General features: G+C 41.8%; 1 protein-coding gene across 1 annotated transcript in view; it reads right to left on the bottom strand.

The window, feature by feature from the left end:
• The window catches only part of LOC141130885 (protein unc-13 homolog B-like), a gene marked incomplete in the record, with an annotated part of 525,591 nt that overhangs the window by 342,980 nt on the left and 164,874 nt on the right, over window positions 1–17,737 (bottom strand). Inside the window, 1 exon segment of the mRNA XM_073618170.1 lies at window positions 3,229–3,264. Coding sequence (XP_073474271.1) covers window positions 3,229–3,264 — 36 coding nt within the window.

The raw sequence follows: 17,737 nt of genomic DNA on the forward strand, positions 1-17,737 counted from the left end.
AAGTTCCAAAAGTTCCTAAAAACAAAACAGAAATTGAAAAATCTTATAGGAGTCTGGCAGGCTTATCAGTTGGCTTCTTGAATCGGTGGGATCTCTCTGCCATAGTTCTTGGTTCTGCCCCTGTCCACCTACTTGTAGTTGTTTCCTCCGACCTCACGGTGTTCCTAAACCCATTGTATTTTAATAATGTCAAACAGGTTTAAAGTCCAACAAGGATGAGGTGGAGGGTGGGCGGCGTAAGTTGACAAAATTAGAAATAAGTATTTTACAATGTGGCCCTTTGCTAGCCTTAATCTGGCCCTTGGGGCACCATTCCATCCACTGACATCTAAGATGGGGTGCCATTCCAACCCCTGACACCAATGATGGGGCGCCATTGCTCCCACAGACACCAATAATGGGGCGCCATTGCTCCCACAGACACCAATAATGGGGCGCCATTGCTCCCACAGACACCAATAATGGGGCGCCATTGCTCCCACAGACAACAATGATGGGGACGATTCCGCTCACAGACACCAATGACGGGGCACTATTCCTCAACTTCCACCGACGCCAAGGCATTTTTTATTCCCACTGGCCACAATCCCCCTTCAAAAGCCCAAAGGACAGAAAACTGTTTAGAAATGTTGGAGATACCTGCTCTAAAAAGTTATTTTCTTGAGAGAAGTTCTCTTTATTCATACTAAAAATAATAGATCCCTAAAACTTTTTTTCATGTGCCTCCTCAGCTTTAACCAACAAATAACCATCCCCCTGGTGGCCAGAGACTAACATTTCTGTGGGGAGGATGGGTGGAGAAATATCTGTCACCCCTTAACTCCTTAAAAAGGAGCAAAGAATTTGGCCTGCTCAAAGGGAGACCCTTTCCAGAGAGTATGGAGACTGACCATTGACCGCAGGATAGTAAAACCTGGTGCATGGTTTGTCATTTTCAAGCTATTTATGATCCCCCTTAGCCCTGGTCATCAAGGCAGTAGCTGCCCCTTTATAGACAGTCTACAAATGGCCTGTTTTTCAGGTAGATGTTACTAAGGGGCAGAAAGAGGGAAAACAAATGTCGCAATTTGTGCCCCAAGCAAAAATCCCCACTTTGTTTCACAGCAGAATAGGTTCTAAAATATTAGATGAATTTAAACTAACTTTCAAACTCATTCAACCCCTGTGGATTGGATCATTGATTTTTTTTTCTTTTCCAAATTGAAAAATACAAAAAAAAAAATTGATTGATGAGCAGAAACTTATTACCAAAAACATACAGTCTTCCATGATTGACCTACTTTTGAAATGATGTTGTGCTATAACGTAAGGGCTACCAAACTACGCTAAACTAAAGTCAGAAAAAAGAAGTGGCACCCAGCATCTCTAGATGCAGAGTTTTAAATTTAATGGTTTCTTTCTTGAGCATGAATTAAAGACGGGTGGATTTCAATAAGGAGGTGGTGAAACCTAATTTTTATTCCAGGGGGTCCACCTGCTCTTATTCTTATCTATGGAAAATGGAGCCTGCAACCCAAAATTAGTCAAAAGTGGTTCTTTATGCCAACATATTCTTAATTCAAAATGTCACACTGTGCCCTGATTTTTGCTAAGCCTATGATGTAACCGGTATCTCTCTTACATTACTTTATTTAAGTAGAAACAGATAAAAGCATTGAGGCCCTGGCATCAACTGTAACACACTGAACAACAAAGCCACACATCCATGAAGTCTCATCATGAAATGTAATCAAATCAGTTAGCTTCCAACATAGTTCCTGCCCTGAGCCATGTACCTCTGCAAGGTTTCACCCCTGACTGGGCCTATTTAGAGAGGTAGGGGTGGCCAGGGTGAAAAGATATTGAAAACCACAGGAGATTTGGTAGAAGCTATTTTAACCTCCCTGTAGGTTACCTCGTACACTTTAAAGTTGATAAAGTTGACTTCCAAAACTCCGTGGGCTAGACATTACATTATTCCGCCTCGGAGTTTACACATACTGATACTTTTATGATATCTATGTTTGGGGGTCTAAGCCAATGGTAGCATTTTCTTTTTAAATATTAGAAATGTGTCAAATATTTCGCTTTTTGTGTGGATACTTACTATTCTGTTCTACTTGTAGATGCACAAAAATGTCAATAAACATAGATTAAACATAAATCCACAGGTGATTAAACATTTAAAACCAACGAAAATCCAATGTCGAAAGCCAACTGCTTTGATTAAACCTCATGGTAAGACATTATGGGATTGTGGCTTTGTTCTTCATTTTTACGAGTTTAACAGGACTAAACAGGACTATGAAGAATATATACATTTTTACAAACCTCTAATTTTACGTTTTAAAAGGGTTTTTTATTTTACTTATTCATTACAAATCTTGATCAAAGATTTATTGATGGGTGCGTAAATGACAACTGGAAGAGGGTGCTGGGCTTTCTGAGAAGACAGCCCAACACTACCTGCAGTCAAAGGAACATCCAAACACAAAGTCGGCATCACTGTGTAATGGCTCTTAGACCTTCTTTATTGGATTCCAATAGAGGTTACATAATCCCACACTGAAGTGTTGACGCGTTTCAGCCAGGGTGGCCCTTAGTCATGACGTGGGATTACTTAACTCCCTGTTGGAACACAATAAAGAAGATCTAAGAGCCATTACATGGCAATGCCAACTGGATGTTCCTTTGACAGCATAAGAAGCTTTAGTCACACGCGTGGCTTGTTTAGATATCCAGTGATTTTTATGGGTTGTAGCATCATACAAACTCTATAAGAACCACATCACTACTTGTAGGCCGGTTTGAAGCGTATGCAGAAACTGGATAATGAAGACATTGCTATGAGCCATTTAGATCTAAATTTCAGCGCAGCAGCTGGAAGAATATAGAGCTCATACAGAGCTCAACATCTGCCAGATGCAAGTGGTAAATAAGATTTTTTTTTTTTTTTAATATATTTTGGCCTAAATAAAAATGTTAAAAAATTCACTAATGAACCTAAAAAAACATACAAAACAAGGTAATAGGTTTAGGAACGGCTGGTGTGAAGAATCTACATTGGTTAAAGAAATACAACATTGAAATTGGGAATCAGTTAAATGGCTGAGCTTTGGTGACATTACGATGGGCAGTTGTCAGAACCATATTTCGGGGTGACACAATAAGGCTGTATGCATGAATATCCACACGGCATGGCGTCACAAGGCATGCTTCGGCATGAGCGGAAATAAAAGTGTTACATACTCTGGCTTTCTCCCCATCCGAAATAACTCCAGCTGCCTGGGAGTGGCGGCAAGGAACAGGAGGGGAAAAAGAAAGTTCAGCATCAATGAGGCAACAAGAGTATTGTATCGGCGGCGGTGAAGAAATCAGCGATGAGTGATGGCATAACAAAGATGAACCCATGGGAACGAAAAGGACTGAAAAATGGGCATGCAGAATCAAACCAAATAGATTAGACATGAAACAAAACACGATGCATCAAGAACACAGTATATAAAACATGCTACATGTCATAAAGCTGGGTGTGTCATAAAAGTTTGAGGATCCATTCCCACCATTCTGGTGCAGTAACACACATTTACGCGTGTTGCATTAAAGTCCGTTGGCAAGGTTATTGGGATCGCCAATCAGAATGAATAACACCGCATCACAATGCATGCAGCATTTGTTGTAATAATGCCACAGTGTGAATGGGCCCCAAGTCCAGCCATTTTTTGGGGGATAGAGTAAGGGAAGCTAGAACCCCTGTCAGATTATTATTACTCTGTCTCCCTGTTGCAGATTTTCATTCACTTACCATTTGGAAAAAAAACATTCTCACAGGGAAAGTGGGAATTTCTCGAATAGCAGAAAAAACCCAACAGGGACTCCCAATCCTTCTCTACTCTATCCAAATATAATTAAAACAATTATAGACATTTACTTTAAATGACATGAATAACTTTAAATATCGCTCTAACCCCTTAAGACGAACTGAATACAATCAGTGCAAAAACCAATGTAAAACGAAACAAAACATGAAACGCGTTGGACGGATGAGAGGTGCATGTTTACAGGCTTGTCTCCATCACACTATTTGTAAGTACCTCTCTTTTTATAATAAATTCATTTTAATGCACTATGGCCTTCCTGTGTTCTTCCCTCTCATGTTTGACACAGTTTAAGTGACCCGGCTGTGAACTTTACAGAAAGGTCCCTGTTTGCATCCCTCAGTGTCCCTGTGGTCTAACTATCTAGTAAGCAGATAGTGTGTCTTTATTGGTGGCGGAAGATTCAAATGGGGTCACGGATGAACATGCACCACTCATTCAAGCAGGCATGATGACATCAGTGCTAGGCTCCGTCCGACACGTTTCATTACAAGGGACGTCTTCAAGGGTCTGGGGTTTAAGGTAGAGCTATAGGCAAAAACAAAATTTTCATTTTGGAAAGAGCAAGGGAGGGTTAAAACCCCTGTCTGATTTTGTTTTCGCCATCTGTGTCCCATTATGGAGATTTCCCTTTACTTCCTGTCCCATAGCCAAACAGGAAGTGAGAGGAAATCCCTGCAAATTAAGGGAATTCCTTGGGGACCTCCAGATCACCAGAACTGGTTTTCCCATTGGAGGATTTCCCCTCTATTACTTTTCTAGGGACAACCCAAAATGTGGGATTTTCTTGTACTTTCACTTTGAATGATAACAAATAGAACAAATAGAGAGGGGGAATCTCCCTAACGGGGGCACAGACCGCAATATAAAAATTGGCAGGTGTTCTAATCCCTCTCCTAATCCCTCTCCACTCTATCCCTCTCCACAAAAAAAAAGTTTTGCCTTTAGTTAGGCTTTAATTAGTAATAATTTCATTTTATGATTCAGATCATTAAGTTAACTTGTGGAATTATTAAGGTTGGTAACTTTATTATTTGTTTCGCATTGGTTTTTCCACCAATTGTATTTAGTTGCTTTTTTCATTTTAATATAACCTGCATATTAGCTGTGAATGCGGCATACCATGCTTAAAATACTTTAGTCCCTATTTAAAAAAAAAAAGAGGACAAACAAATATTGTTGGTTCACGATCAGCAATTTTGTTGTAAATTTTGTCTTTTTTTCCCTCCCTCCAATTTATAAAAAAGACGAACACAGAACTTGGCACTCAAAAATGTCAACAGACTGGTACAAAACACTCAAACAAAACAAGAAAAACATCAAGAAAAAGCAGCAAAATGAAAAGAGACTGCAAAAAAATTATTTTTTTTCGGTGACCCACCACTAAAAAAATAAAACGGCTTATGGAGAAAGATTTTGACAAGGAAGTATGGACAGTCTTCATAAACTGACACAATGAGGCTGATTCACTATAAGAGAATCTATCGGCAACGTAGGCGTTGCAAAGTAAGGCTCAAACAGGCAAAACAATCGCTGCTTCCCAAAAAGTACAAAATACCAACATTATATAAAAGTATCCTAAAAGACTAAAGAAAATGTAAAAAAAAACAAAAACTTCCATTTTAAGTGAATGCCAACATGCTGACTCGGCTGCCTGATGCCAAGATCCGTTCATACGAGTCCCAGCTCTACCCCTGTGCAGCAGCCAACAAGAAAGCCTCTTGCTCCCTCTACTGGGAGTTTATATTTTTATTATTCAACAATAAAATGGAGCTGGCTACTCAGTATCATCCATGGAAATCATGGAAATAATTATTTATTGGCTACATAACAGAGTATAGCAAATAACACACCAATGTGTTTTGGCAAAAGTCTTACTCATAGCATGTGCTGTCCTATGCTACGAGTAAGGTTCTTGCCGAAACGCGTAAATATTATTTTCTGTACTTCGTTATATATCAGACAAAGAATTGCTTGCATAGACGATATTGAGTAGCCAGCTCCATTCTCTTGCTGGATTATCATTTCAGTGTGGAGACGCTTTAGTCAGAGCATCAGTTTCTGGTTCCTGAAGGGCAGATTGTAGTTAAGCATGTTTGTTGCCTTTTGGTCTTTAATACTACACAGGATTATTATAGCGCCAACACTTCACCAATTAAAGGGAGACAGTAGAGTTACAACCTGTTCAATACCAGAGGATTGGGAAGGCCCTGCTTCTAAAAGCTTGCAATCTACATCTTACATTACTGAGAATGCTGCAGCAGGAGTTAGACTTCCTCAAAAGCATGCTTGTCGACGACAATGTTGGTAATTAAATCAGTAAGAATTTACAGAAAACTACACCAGGCCAGCGCGATGATTCAACATTATTATTATATAGCGCCGACAGTTTATGCAGCGCTTTACAACATTAGGGCAGACAGTACAATTACAATACAATTCAATACAGGGGGGAATCAGAGCCCTGCTCGTTAGAGCTTACAATCTAGGAGGAAGGGTCAAGTTATACAAAAGGGTAATAGCTGTGGGGGATGAGCTAATGGAGAAAATAGTGCAGTTGTTAGATGGAGGCAGGATAGGCTTCTCTGAAGAGGAAGGTTTTCAGGGATCACCTAAAAGTGGATAAATTTGGAGAACTTCTGACAGATTAGGGTAGCGAATTCCAGAGGATGGGCGAGGCTTGGGAGAAGTCCTAGAGGTGGATATGTGAGGAGGTGATGAGGGAGCTAGAGAGCAGGAGGTCTTGGGAGGAACGAAGAGGGTGACTAGGTTGGTATTTTGAGACTAAGCTAGTGATGTAGCTGGGGGCAAAGTTGCCGATGGCTTTGTAACTTATTGAAAGTATTTTGAATTTAATTCGTTGGGCGAGTGGCAGCCAATGGAGGGATTGGCAGAAAAGGGTAGCAGACACTGAGCGGTTTGTAAGGTGGATGAGTCTGGCAGCAGCATTCATGATGGACTGAAGGGAGGATAGTCTATTTAAAGGTAAGCCTAAGAGGAAGGAGTTGCAGTAGTCAAGGCGAGAGATAACCAGGGAGTGAATCAGGAGCTTTGTGGTTTCATTGGTTAGAAAGGGACGTAGTTTAGAGATGTTGCGGAGGTTGAGGCAGCAAGCTTTGGAAAGTGATTGGATGTGGGGCCGAAAGGAGAGTTCAGAGTCCAGGATAAGCTCGGTTTTGGACAAGTTGGGTTTGAGGAAGTGGCGTGACATCCATACAGATATGTCTGTTAGTAAGTTAGTGATGCGTGAGGAGACTGATGGAGTGAGTTGAGGGGTGGAGAGATAGATTTGTGTGTCATCAGCATAGAAATTATATTGAAAGCCGTGAAAGTCTATCAGCTGACCCAGGGAGGAGGTGTAGATTGAAAATAAAAGAGGTCCAAGAACAGAACCTTAGGGGACCCTGACGGAGAAGGGAAGAGTAGTGGAGGAAGTAAAATTGTAAAGGACACTGAAGGTTCATTGGGATAGGTAGGATGAGAGCCACTGAAGAGCACAGCCATGGAGAGGGAGTAAAGTTTTTTGAAGAGGTCCGTTGGTTTTCGCAGTTAGTAGGTCATTTGTGAGTTTTAAGAGTTTTAAGAGAGCAGTTTCTGTGGAGTGTTGAAAGGGGATCAAGAAATTTATTTTTAATGAGGTGGTCACTCGGTTGTAAACCAGGCGTTCAAGGAGTTTAGAGGAAAAGGGGAGCAAGGATATAGGGCGTAGGTTGTTAAGATTGGTAGGGTCCAAGGACAGCTTTTTAAGTATGGGGGTGACCAGTGCTTGTTTTAGAGCATTGGGGAAAATGCCAGAGGTGAGGAAGAGATTGAAGATGTGGGTTAGAGAGTGTAGGATAGAGTCATAGGGTGACTGTAGTATTTGAGAGGGAATAGGGTCCAGGTAGTTAGGTGGGCATTAGAAAGGAGTTTAGCAACTTCGTCTGTAGTAGCAGATTTGAATAAGGGGAGTGTCAGTTGTACCTGTTGACATGGGGTCTTAACTGGGGGGGATACCTGTAGAGTGGAGATTTCATCACAGATTGTATCGATCTTGTTTTTGAAGTGATTAGCGATCTCCTGGGCAGTGAGTGAGTCAGTGGGTGGAGGACGAAGTAGAGAGTTGAAGGTAGAGAAAAGTTTACGGGGACTGGATGAGAAGGTGTTAATAAGAGTTGTAAAATAGGTCTGCTTGGCAGTGTGGAGGAGAGAATAGTATTTTTGGAGGGCAGATGTGTATTGGATGAAGTCTTTGAGAGACTTAGTCTTGTGCCACAGACGCTCAAGAGCGTGACTACGTTTTTTGAGAATTTTATTGTCATCTGCTTGCCAGGGTTGTGGGGGTCGAGGCCTGATTCTGCGTGTAGTGAGGGGAGCGAGCTTGTACAGGGTGGAGGACAGGGATTTATTGTAGATGGAAGTGGCTTGGTTGGGGCAGGACAGGGGAGATATTTTGTCATAGAGGTGGTCAGTAGCAGAATAGAGGAGAGAAGAGTTGAAGTTGCGAAAGTTTCTGCGGGTGATGGTTAGGCGATTGGAGGGAAAGGTGGTGGAAGGTGGAGGAAAAGGATTTTTTGAGAAGTTGCATGGAGTGCATAGGTAGGAGAATACAAGGTCAAGGGTGTTGCCATCAGAGTGAGTAGAAGCCTGTACCCATTGCTTCAGGTCAAATGAAGAGGTTAAATTAAGAAGTTTAGAAGTAGCAGGATTGCTTGTATTAGCAGGGATGTTGAAATCACTGAGAAGGATTGTGGGAATTTCCGAAGAGAGAAAGTAGGGTAGCCAGGCAGAAAACTCATCAAGGAACGTCGATAATGATCCAGGGGGCCGGTAAATCACAGCAACATGAAAACATCCACTGAAAATTCAAAAAAGGAAATGGCACTTGTATTCAAAATTGATAATTGCTACACTTCATTGTTAAATCATCATAGAAATAAACTACCTGATTAAAACTGCAGGAGGTAATGACCCCCAATCCCCACAAGAAAACATTCTTAAGATTTTAAAAGCTTGGCAACAGAGCGGGGAAAAGGACTTACAGGAAATAATGGTTAACCATAAGGCTCCTTTCACATGGGCACTTACATTTGGAGGACTCCGCTTGCTCATCAGGGGATCGCTCTGCTGACCCTTGCTGAGCAGGCGGATGAAAGGTCCTGTCCGCTGTGTAGAGCCGAGACGGACACAGTCCCGCTTCTCCGATCCGATCCACCAGATGGACGGAATATAGGATCATCATCTGTCTGGACTTTGCGGACAGGGGCGGATGTCAGCAGACATGTCACCGCTGGCATCCGCCGCTCCATAGGGGAGACTGGAGGGCCTGATCGGGTCCACCAGAAAAACTGATAGGCGGACCTGATCGGACAGCCTGTGTAAAAGGGCCCTAATGGCCCGCGCACACAATCCGAATATCGTACGACAGATCGTACGGCCTTTTTCTCTTAATAGTCGCAAGTAGAAATTGAATAGGTAAATAAAGTCACGAAAATTCTTGTACGACAGAAAAAAAAAATCAGAAGTGATGTCAAGTGTTGTAATGTATTTGCATTGTATTTTCTGAAGACAACTATACTGACTAAACGAAAATCGGATGATCTGGTATCGTACGAGGAAAATTTTTGTACTTGTCCGGTCGAATAACATCGAATGAACTGTCGTGATCGGCTCTCAGAAGTAGTGTACACACGATCCTAAAATCATAGGATTCTTCCTCGGACGACAGTTTTCGTACGATTTTTGGATCATGTGTACGGGCCATAAGGCTTGGCAGCACCGCTCAATGCCAGGCGGCAGCTACCAAAGCAAGCTAAATCATGGAATGTACAAAAAAAAAAAAAAAAAGTGATAATGATCTAGAACTGCCCCAGGAGATCACTTTTCCAAAATATGGGATCCAGTTTTGGGCATCAAATTCTAAAAATGGATGCTAGAGAACAGGAGATTTGGGGAGGATTCAAAAGGTGGGACATTTTGGGATGAAAAATGTACTTCCAGTAAAAGATTAGTAAAATTAGGTGCATTTAGTCTGTGGGGATTCTTTTTCTAGCAGACTTTCCATAGCAAACAGAAGATCTGCTTTTTTTGTCAGACATTCGGTTTAAAAAAAAAAAAATTACCTTGGCCTTCAATATTTCTGGGAGGCATGGGTGATGCCCAAAGCTTAACTGAGTTATGTTTTACCCTTTCAGGTTTTTGCTTCTACCCTAATTAACATGATTAAAAACTATTTAAAGTGGAGCTTTACCTTAAAAAGGAAATTCTGCTGTATGTCCTCCCACTTTTGGGCTTTTTTTTTTGGGGGGGGGGGGGTGCTAGTACCTAGTTTTGTTAGGCACCTACTCCCCCTCTTCCAGTTGAGTGGCTTAGACCTGGGAGGAGTTATGCAAATATAAAAATGCCTTGATGGTGGGTATCAGACTGAAGAAGTGGGCGGTCCAAGGCAGGCTGTATTTGAATGGCAGTGCCCACATGTGATGGCGAACCTCCATGATAGAAAGAACTGAAATCCAATGAATGAGAGGGAGGGCCAGGACAGGGACAATCAGGACAATCAGAGTAAGTATTAGTCCAGGAGAGGGGGCCTCTACCACTGTGCAAAGATGAAGGGAAGGCTGGAGGTGAGTTTTAAATGAGAAAGTTTTTTTTTTTCTCTTATAGTTCCCCCTGGTGATCCTACCACTTCCTGTTTTAGGGTGACAACACTCTCACTGTTACCCCTTCTACAGTGCCTCTGGAAAGTATTTGCAACGCTACACTTTTTCCACATTTTATGTTACAGCCTTATTCCAAAAAGGATTGAATTCATTATTTTCCTCAAAATTCTACAAACAATACCCCATAATGATAACGTGAAAGAAGTTTGTTTGAAATCTATGGAAATTTATTAAAAATAGAAAACCTCTCAAGCTCCATCAGGTCAGATGGAGAGCGATGGTGCACAGCCATTTTCAGATATCTGCAGATACGTTCAAATCGCGTTCAAGTTTAGGCTCTGGCTGGGTTAATCAAGGACATTCATAGAGTTGTCCCGTAGCCACTCCTTTGTTATCTTGGCTGTGTGATTAGGGTCGTTGTCCTGTTGGAAGATGAACTTTCGCCCCAGTCGGAGGTCCAGAGCACTCTGGACCAGGTTTTCATCAAGGATGTCTCTGTACATTGCTGCATTCATCTCTTCATCAATCACTAGTCTCCCAGTTCCTGCCACTGAAAAACATCCCCTCAGCATGATGCTTCCACCACCATGCTTCACTGTAAGAATGGTATTGGCCAGGCGATGAGCGGTACCTGGTTTCCTCCAGACATGATACCTGCCATTCAAGGCGAAACAGTTAAATCTTTGTTTCATCAGACCAGAGAATTTTGTTTCTCATGGTCTGAAAGACCTTCAGTTGCCTTTTGGCAAACTCCAGGTGGGCTGTCATGTGCCTTTTATTGAGGAGTGGCTTCCGTCTGGCCACTCTACCATACAGGCCTGATTGGTGGAGTGCTGCAGAGATGGTTGTTCTTATGGAAGGTTCTCCTCTCTCCACAGAAATGCTGGTGCTGTCAGATTGACCATCGGGTTCTTGGTCACCTCCCTGACTAAGTCCCTTCTCCCCCGATCACTCAGTTTGGCTGGGCAGCCTGCTCTAGGAAGAGTCCTGGTGGTTCCAAACTTCTTCCATTTACAGATGATGGAGGCCACTGTGACCATTGGGCCCTTCAATGCTGCAGAAATTTTTCTGTACCATTCCACAGATCCGTGCTCCATATAATCCTGTCTCAGAGGAATACAGACAATTCCTTGGACTTCATGGCTTGGTTTGTGCTTTGACATGCACTGTTAACTGTGGGACCTTATATAGACAGGTGTGTGCCTTTCCAAATCATATCCAATCAACTGAATTTACCACATTCAAGTTGTAGAAACATCTCAAGGATAATCAGCAGAAACAGGATGCACCTGGGCTCAAATTTGAGTATCATGGCAGAGACTGTGAATACTTACGTACATTTGAGTTTTTCATGTTTTATTTTTAATAAATTTGCAATGATTTCAAACAAACCTCTTTTAGGTTTTGAGGAAAATAATGAATGTAATCCATTTTGGAATAAGGCTGTAACAGAACAAAATGTGGAAAAAGTGAAGCGCTGTGAATACTTTCCAGATGCACTGTATAAAAGGAGCAGCATTGTTACTAAAACAGAAAATGAAGCAAAAATCAAGCAAGCTAAAAATATAACAAAAGCAAAGTAGGAATTCCTTTCCAGAGGAGTGACAACAACTACATAAACCTTTGGGGGTCATCACGACGGCTAGGAAACTAGCATTTTAAAATGAAAAAGTCGGAAATGATGGCCTCCGTACTTTCTCAGCATGGGTTTCCTTTAAGAAGCAGCATCCTAGTTTGCAGAAAAGTGACATGAAGAACACAAAGAGAACTTTGGCGTATCTAAGGCACCAACTTCTTGTGTCGCCATGGCAACTGGAACACCCAGTCACTGTTATGGAACAGAAGTGCCATCATTTAACGCTTTGTCTGCAGCCGTTCCAAGGTTTGCTTTTTTTCCTTTTTTTACATTCAAACGTTCAGAGGGGAAATAATCTACATGCAGCTTCGGAGCGCGCACTACGGCTGTCTGAGTTATTATTGCGTCTCTTCTAGAAAAGGTCCTTCAGGAGAAGAGAGAAATATTTAACTGGTACTTCTATAGTGCAATCAATGAGACAATTAAGAGTCCGTTCCTATGGCAACTAATGGCATGGCGGAAGCTGAGCGGGGTCGAGGCTCAAACTATGAGAACATTCATGATACAGAATCAGTGTATTATATATTGTCAAGCTCTGGTTGCCAGGGTTGTGTATACAGTACTTGTCCCCTTGGTCTCTCCCCTACACATGGTGAGGGGCTCCAAGGCGGAGAACTGTAATAGAGAAAACATTTTGTTTTCTCAGATATCAATTCCTGTGCTGGGTCGTGGAGGCCGGAGGCTTTGTAGAGCTTAAAGGGGATAAAACCTCCATATTCCCAAGTCCATACCTTACCTAGTAGCTGGTTCTCGTTATTAGTCTCGGCTGTTCACAGGCCTTTATATATGTGATCCGACTGATGCTCAGTGTTCTCTCTCTTATATATGCGATCTGCCTGATGCTCGGGGCTCTCCTTCTCTCCTTCATATATGTGATCTGATGCTCAGCATTCTCCCTCCTTTATATATATATGTGATCCAACTTGTGACAGACCACCTACATGGGTTCACTCTACCCAACTAACGCAAATCCAGACCAGGTGGAGGTCTGGGACCTTGTTGGTCTACGTTTGATGGGGGAGAAATGTGACAGACCCAACCCGGACATGGGCTTTTGAAGGGGGCTAGGGGCTTGCCTCCTACCCCCTGATTATAGCCCATGGAAAGAGCAGATCATTCTCCAAATGATGGACAACAATGTGATGAATGCTGAGACCGAGGGTTGGATACATTCTCTGAATAAGGACAATAACGCTTCCCTACTGGAGTGGATAGAAAGATGTAATATTAATCTTGTACAGCTTAATGGTCAAAGGAAATATGGGGGCCCTCTTGCAGACGCTCCTTCACTTGGGACAGAAATATTTATCAACAATCTCCCTAAAGAAATCTATAGAGATAAATTAATTTCACTGTATCAGACTGCTGGAACATTGTATGAGTTGGTCTCAGACTGTTGTAGACGGGTGCCAGCCAGTGTGAGGTGGGGTTGGAGCACTGTTTATGTCATGTGCATTCTCTCCCATTGTGTGCCTCCTAGGTGTGAATTCCCACTGTTAATTGAGTTAATTGAGTCGCCTATTGTTTCTGTCTGTTGGCTAATTTAGCTAACTTTTTGAGGTTCTTATGATGGGATTAGCCTTGTGTCAACTTTAGCTCGCTAACTAAACATTGTGTGATGTTTTGGGTAAATATTTGGTTTTATTGTTCATGTGTTGACCTACTTACTTACTTTTGTGTATAAAAACCTGCATTTCTGTTTAATAAACAGTCATTCCTTTGGTTCTACCTCAACATATTCTCTGTGTATGATGCTTGGGGTAAAAGGGCTGGTAGGTATTAGCCCTCAGTCTGCTGGAAGAGTCCGGAGGTCAGGAGGAGCTGTTTGGCGGAAGCACCTAAGCGTTCTGTCACATGACTGATGATCAGGGCTCTCTCTCCCCTTTATATATGGCATCTGACTAATGCTCAGGGCAATCTCCTCTATATAAGTGATCTGATTGATGATCAGGGCTCTCTCTCCTTTATCTATGTGATCTGACTGATGATCAGGGCTCTCCCCTCTATATATTTGATCTGACTGATGATCAGGTCTCTCTCTCCTTTATTCGATTTGACTGATGATCTGGGCTCTCTCTCTCTTTTATACAACCATGGCCAAAAATATTGGCACCCCTGTATTTCTGACAGATAATGCACCACTTTGCCCAGAAAATTGTTGCACTTACAACTGTTTAGGCATTCTTATGTTAATTTCATTTGTTTGTATTGGTATCACAAAAAGGTGGAGAAACAAAAAGCCAAAATCGGACACATTCCACGTAAAAGTTTAAAAAAATGGCACACCTCATGGAAAAAATAACTGAAATCAATTGCTTCCTGTAATCAATGATTTTCTTAGACCTCTCAACTGGAAATTTGGACCAGTATTCTTTCGCCACTGACCGTGTCAGTACTTCTGTATGATAATGGACTCAGGTTCCACGGATATCTGGTCCATTCACATTTTAGCTTTGTAATTTGATTCATTGTGTCAGTGCTTGCTTTACATGCTTTACATAGCACTGTTCAATCCATCATCCGAAAATGGAAAGAGTATGGCACAACTGCAAACCTACCAAGACATGGCCGTCCACCTAAACTGACAGGCCGTGCAAGGAGAGCATTCATCAGAGAAGCAGCCAAGAGGCCCATGGTAACTCTGGAGGAGCTGCAGAGATCCACAGCTCAGGTGGGAGAATCTGTCCACAGGACAACTATTAGTCGTGCTTTCCACAAATCTGGTCTTTATGGAAGAGTGGCAAGAAGAAAGACATTGTTGAAAGAAAGCCATAAGAAGTCCCATTTGCAGTTTGTGAGAAGCCATGTGGAGGACACAGCAAACATGTGGAAGAAGGGGCTCTGGTCAGATGAGACCAAATTTAATTGCCCTAAATTTTTGGCCTAAAAGCAAAACATGATGTGTGACAGAAAACTAACACTGCAAATCACCCTGAACACACCATCCCCACTGTGGAACATAGTGGTGGCAGCCTCATATTGTGTGGCTGCTCGTCTTAAGTAGGGAAGGGAAGCTTGTCAGAGTTAATGGGAAGATGGATGGAGCCAAACACAGGGCAATCTTAGAATAAAACCTGTTAGAGTCTGCAAAGTTTAGAGACTGGGGCAAAGGTTCACCTTCCAGCAGGACAACGACCCTAAACATACAGCCAGAGCTACAATGGAATGGTTTAGATGAAAGCATATTCATGTGTTAGAATGGCCCAGTCACAGCCCAGACCTAAATCTAATTGAGAATCTGTGGCAAGGCTTGAAAATTGCTGTTCACAGACGCTCTCCATCCAATCTGACAGAGCTTGAGATATTTTACAAAGAAGAATGGGCAGAAATGTCCCTCTCTAGATGTGCAAAGCTTGTAGAGACATCCCCAAAAAGACTTGCAGCTGTAATTGCAGTGCAAGGGGGTTCTACAAAGTATTGACACAGGGGGGCGCTATACAAATGTACCCCACACTTTTCACATATTTATTTGTAAAAAATGTGAAAACTATTTATCATTTTTCTTCCACTTCACAATTATGTGCCACTTTGTGTTGGTCCATCAAATAAAATTCCAAAAAAATAAATTTACATTTTTGGTTGTGACATGATAAAATGTGGAAAATTTCAGGGGTGTGAATACTTTTTCAAGGCACTGTATATAAAAGTAAATATTTTTTCAAGCTCCCCATCCCAAGACAGCTGTACAGAAATGTCAGATAGATCAGTTAGTCATCCCTGGATAAATTACACATTATTGGTTTTCTGACAAGGAAGGAACTTGATTCAGCTTCTGCAGGGAAAGACCTTCAAGTGACAATAATCCCCCAGTTTTTTTAAAGTGAATTCTAGATATGGATATATTATAAATTGTTACATTGGTGCAGCTTGAAGCAATGTAACCTTGTATATACAGTCAGGTCCATAAATATTGGGACATCGATACAATTCTAATCTTTTTGGCTCTATACACCACTACAATGGATTTGAAATGAAACGAACAAGATGTGCTTTAACTGCAGACTTTCAGCTTTAATTTGAGGGTATTTACATCCAAATCAGGTGAACAGTGTAGAAATTACAACAGTTTATATATGTGCCTCCCACTTTTTAAGGGACCAAAAGTAATGGGACAGATTAACAATCATCCATCAAACTTTCGCTTTTTAATACTTGGTTGCAAATCCTTTGCAGAAAATTACAGCCTGAAGTCTGGAACACATAGACATCACCAGACGTTGGGTTTCATCCCTGGTGATGCTCTGCCAGGCCTCTACTGCAACTGTCTTCAGTTCCTGCTTGTTCTTGGGGCATTTTCCCCTCAGTTTTGTCTTTAGCAAGTGAAATGCATGCTCAATCGGATTCAGATCAGGTGATTGACTTGGCCATTGCATAACATTCCACTTCTTTCCCTTAAAAAAACTCTTTGGTTGCTTTCGCAGTATGCTTCGGGTCACTGTCCATCTGCACTGTGAAGCGCCGTCCAATGAGTTCTGAAGCATTTTGCTGAATATGAGCAGATAATATTGCCTGAAACACTTCAGAATTCATACTGCTGCTTTTGTCAGCAGTCACATCATCAATAAATACAAGAGAACCAGTTCCATTGGCAGCCATACATGCCCACGCCATGACACTACCACCACCATGCTTCACTGATGAGGTGGTATGCTTTGGATCATGAGCAGTGCCTTTCCTTCTCCATACTCTTCTCTTCCCATCACTCTGGTACAAGTTGATCTTGGTCTCATCTGTCCATAGGATGTTGTTCCAGAACTGTGAAGGCATTTTTAGATGTTGTTTGGCAAACTCTAATCTGGCCTTCCTGTGTTTGAGGCTCACCAATGGTTTACATCTTGTGGTGAACCCTCTGTATTCACTCTGGTGAAGTCTTCTCTTGATTGTTGACTTTGACACACATACACCTACCTCCTGGAGAGTGTTCTTGATCTGGGCAACTGTTGTGAAGGGTGTTTTCTTCACAAGGGAAAGAATTCTTCGGTCATCCACCACAGTTGTTTTCCATGGTCTTCTGGGTCTTTTGGTGTTGCTGAGTTCACCAGTGTGTTCTTTCTTTTTAAGGATGTTCCAAACAGTTGATTTGGCCACACCTAATGTTTTTGCTATCTCTCTGATGGGTTTGTTTTGTTTTTTCAGCCTAATGATGGTTTGCTTCACTGATAGTGACAGCTCTTTGGATCTCATATTGAGAGTTGACAGCAACAGATTCCAAATGCAAATAGCACACTTGAAATGAACTCTGGATCTTTTATCTGCTCCTTGTAAATGGGATAATGAGGGAATAACACACACCTGGGCATGGAACAGCTGAGCAGACAATTGTCCCATTACTTTTGGTCCCTTAAAAAGTGGGAGGCACATATATAAACTGTTGTAATTTCTACACCGTTCACCTGATTTGCATGTAAATACCCTCAAATTAAAGCTGAAAGTCTGCAGTTAAAGCACATCTTGTTTGTTTCATTTCAAATCCATTGTGGTGGTGTATAGAGCCAAAAAGATTAGTATTGTGTCGATGTCCCAATATTTATGGACCTAACTGTACCATACTCATGGGATTCCTCTAGAAGCTGGAAAGTGATGTAGTAGACACCCCCAACTCCAGC

The sequence above is a fragment of the Aquarana catesbeiana genome, linkage group LG01, assembly GCF_042186555.1.
Source record: "Aquarana catesbeiana isolate 2022-GZ linkage group LG01, ASM4218655v1, whole genome shotgun sequence".
Lineage (NCBI taxonomy): Eukaryota > Metazoa > Chordata > Amphibia > Anura > Ranidae > Aquarana > Aquarana catesbeiana.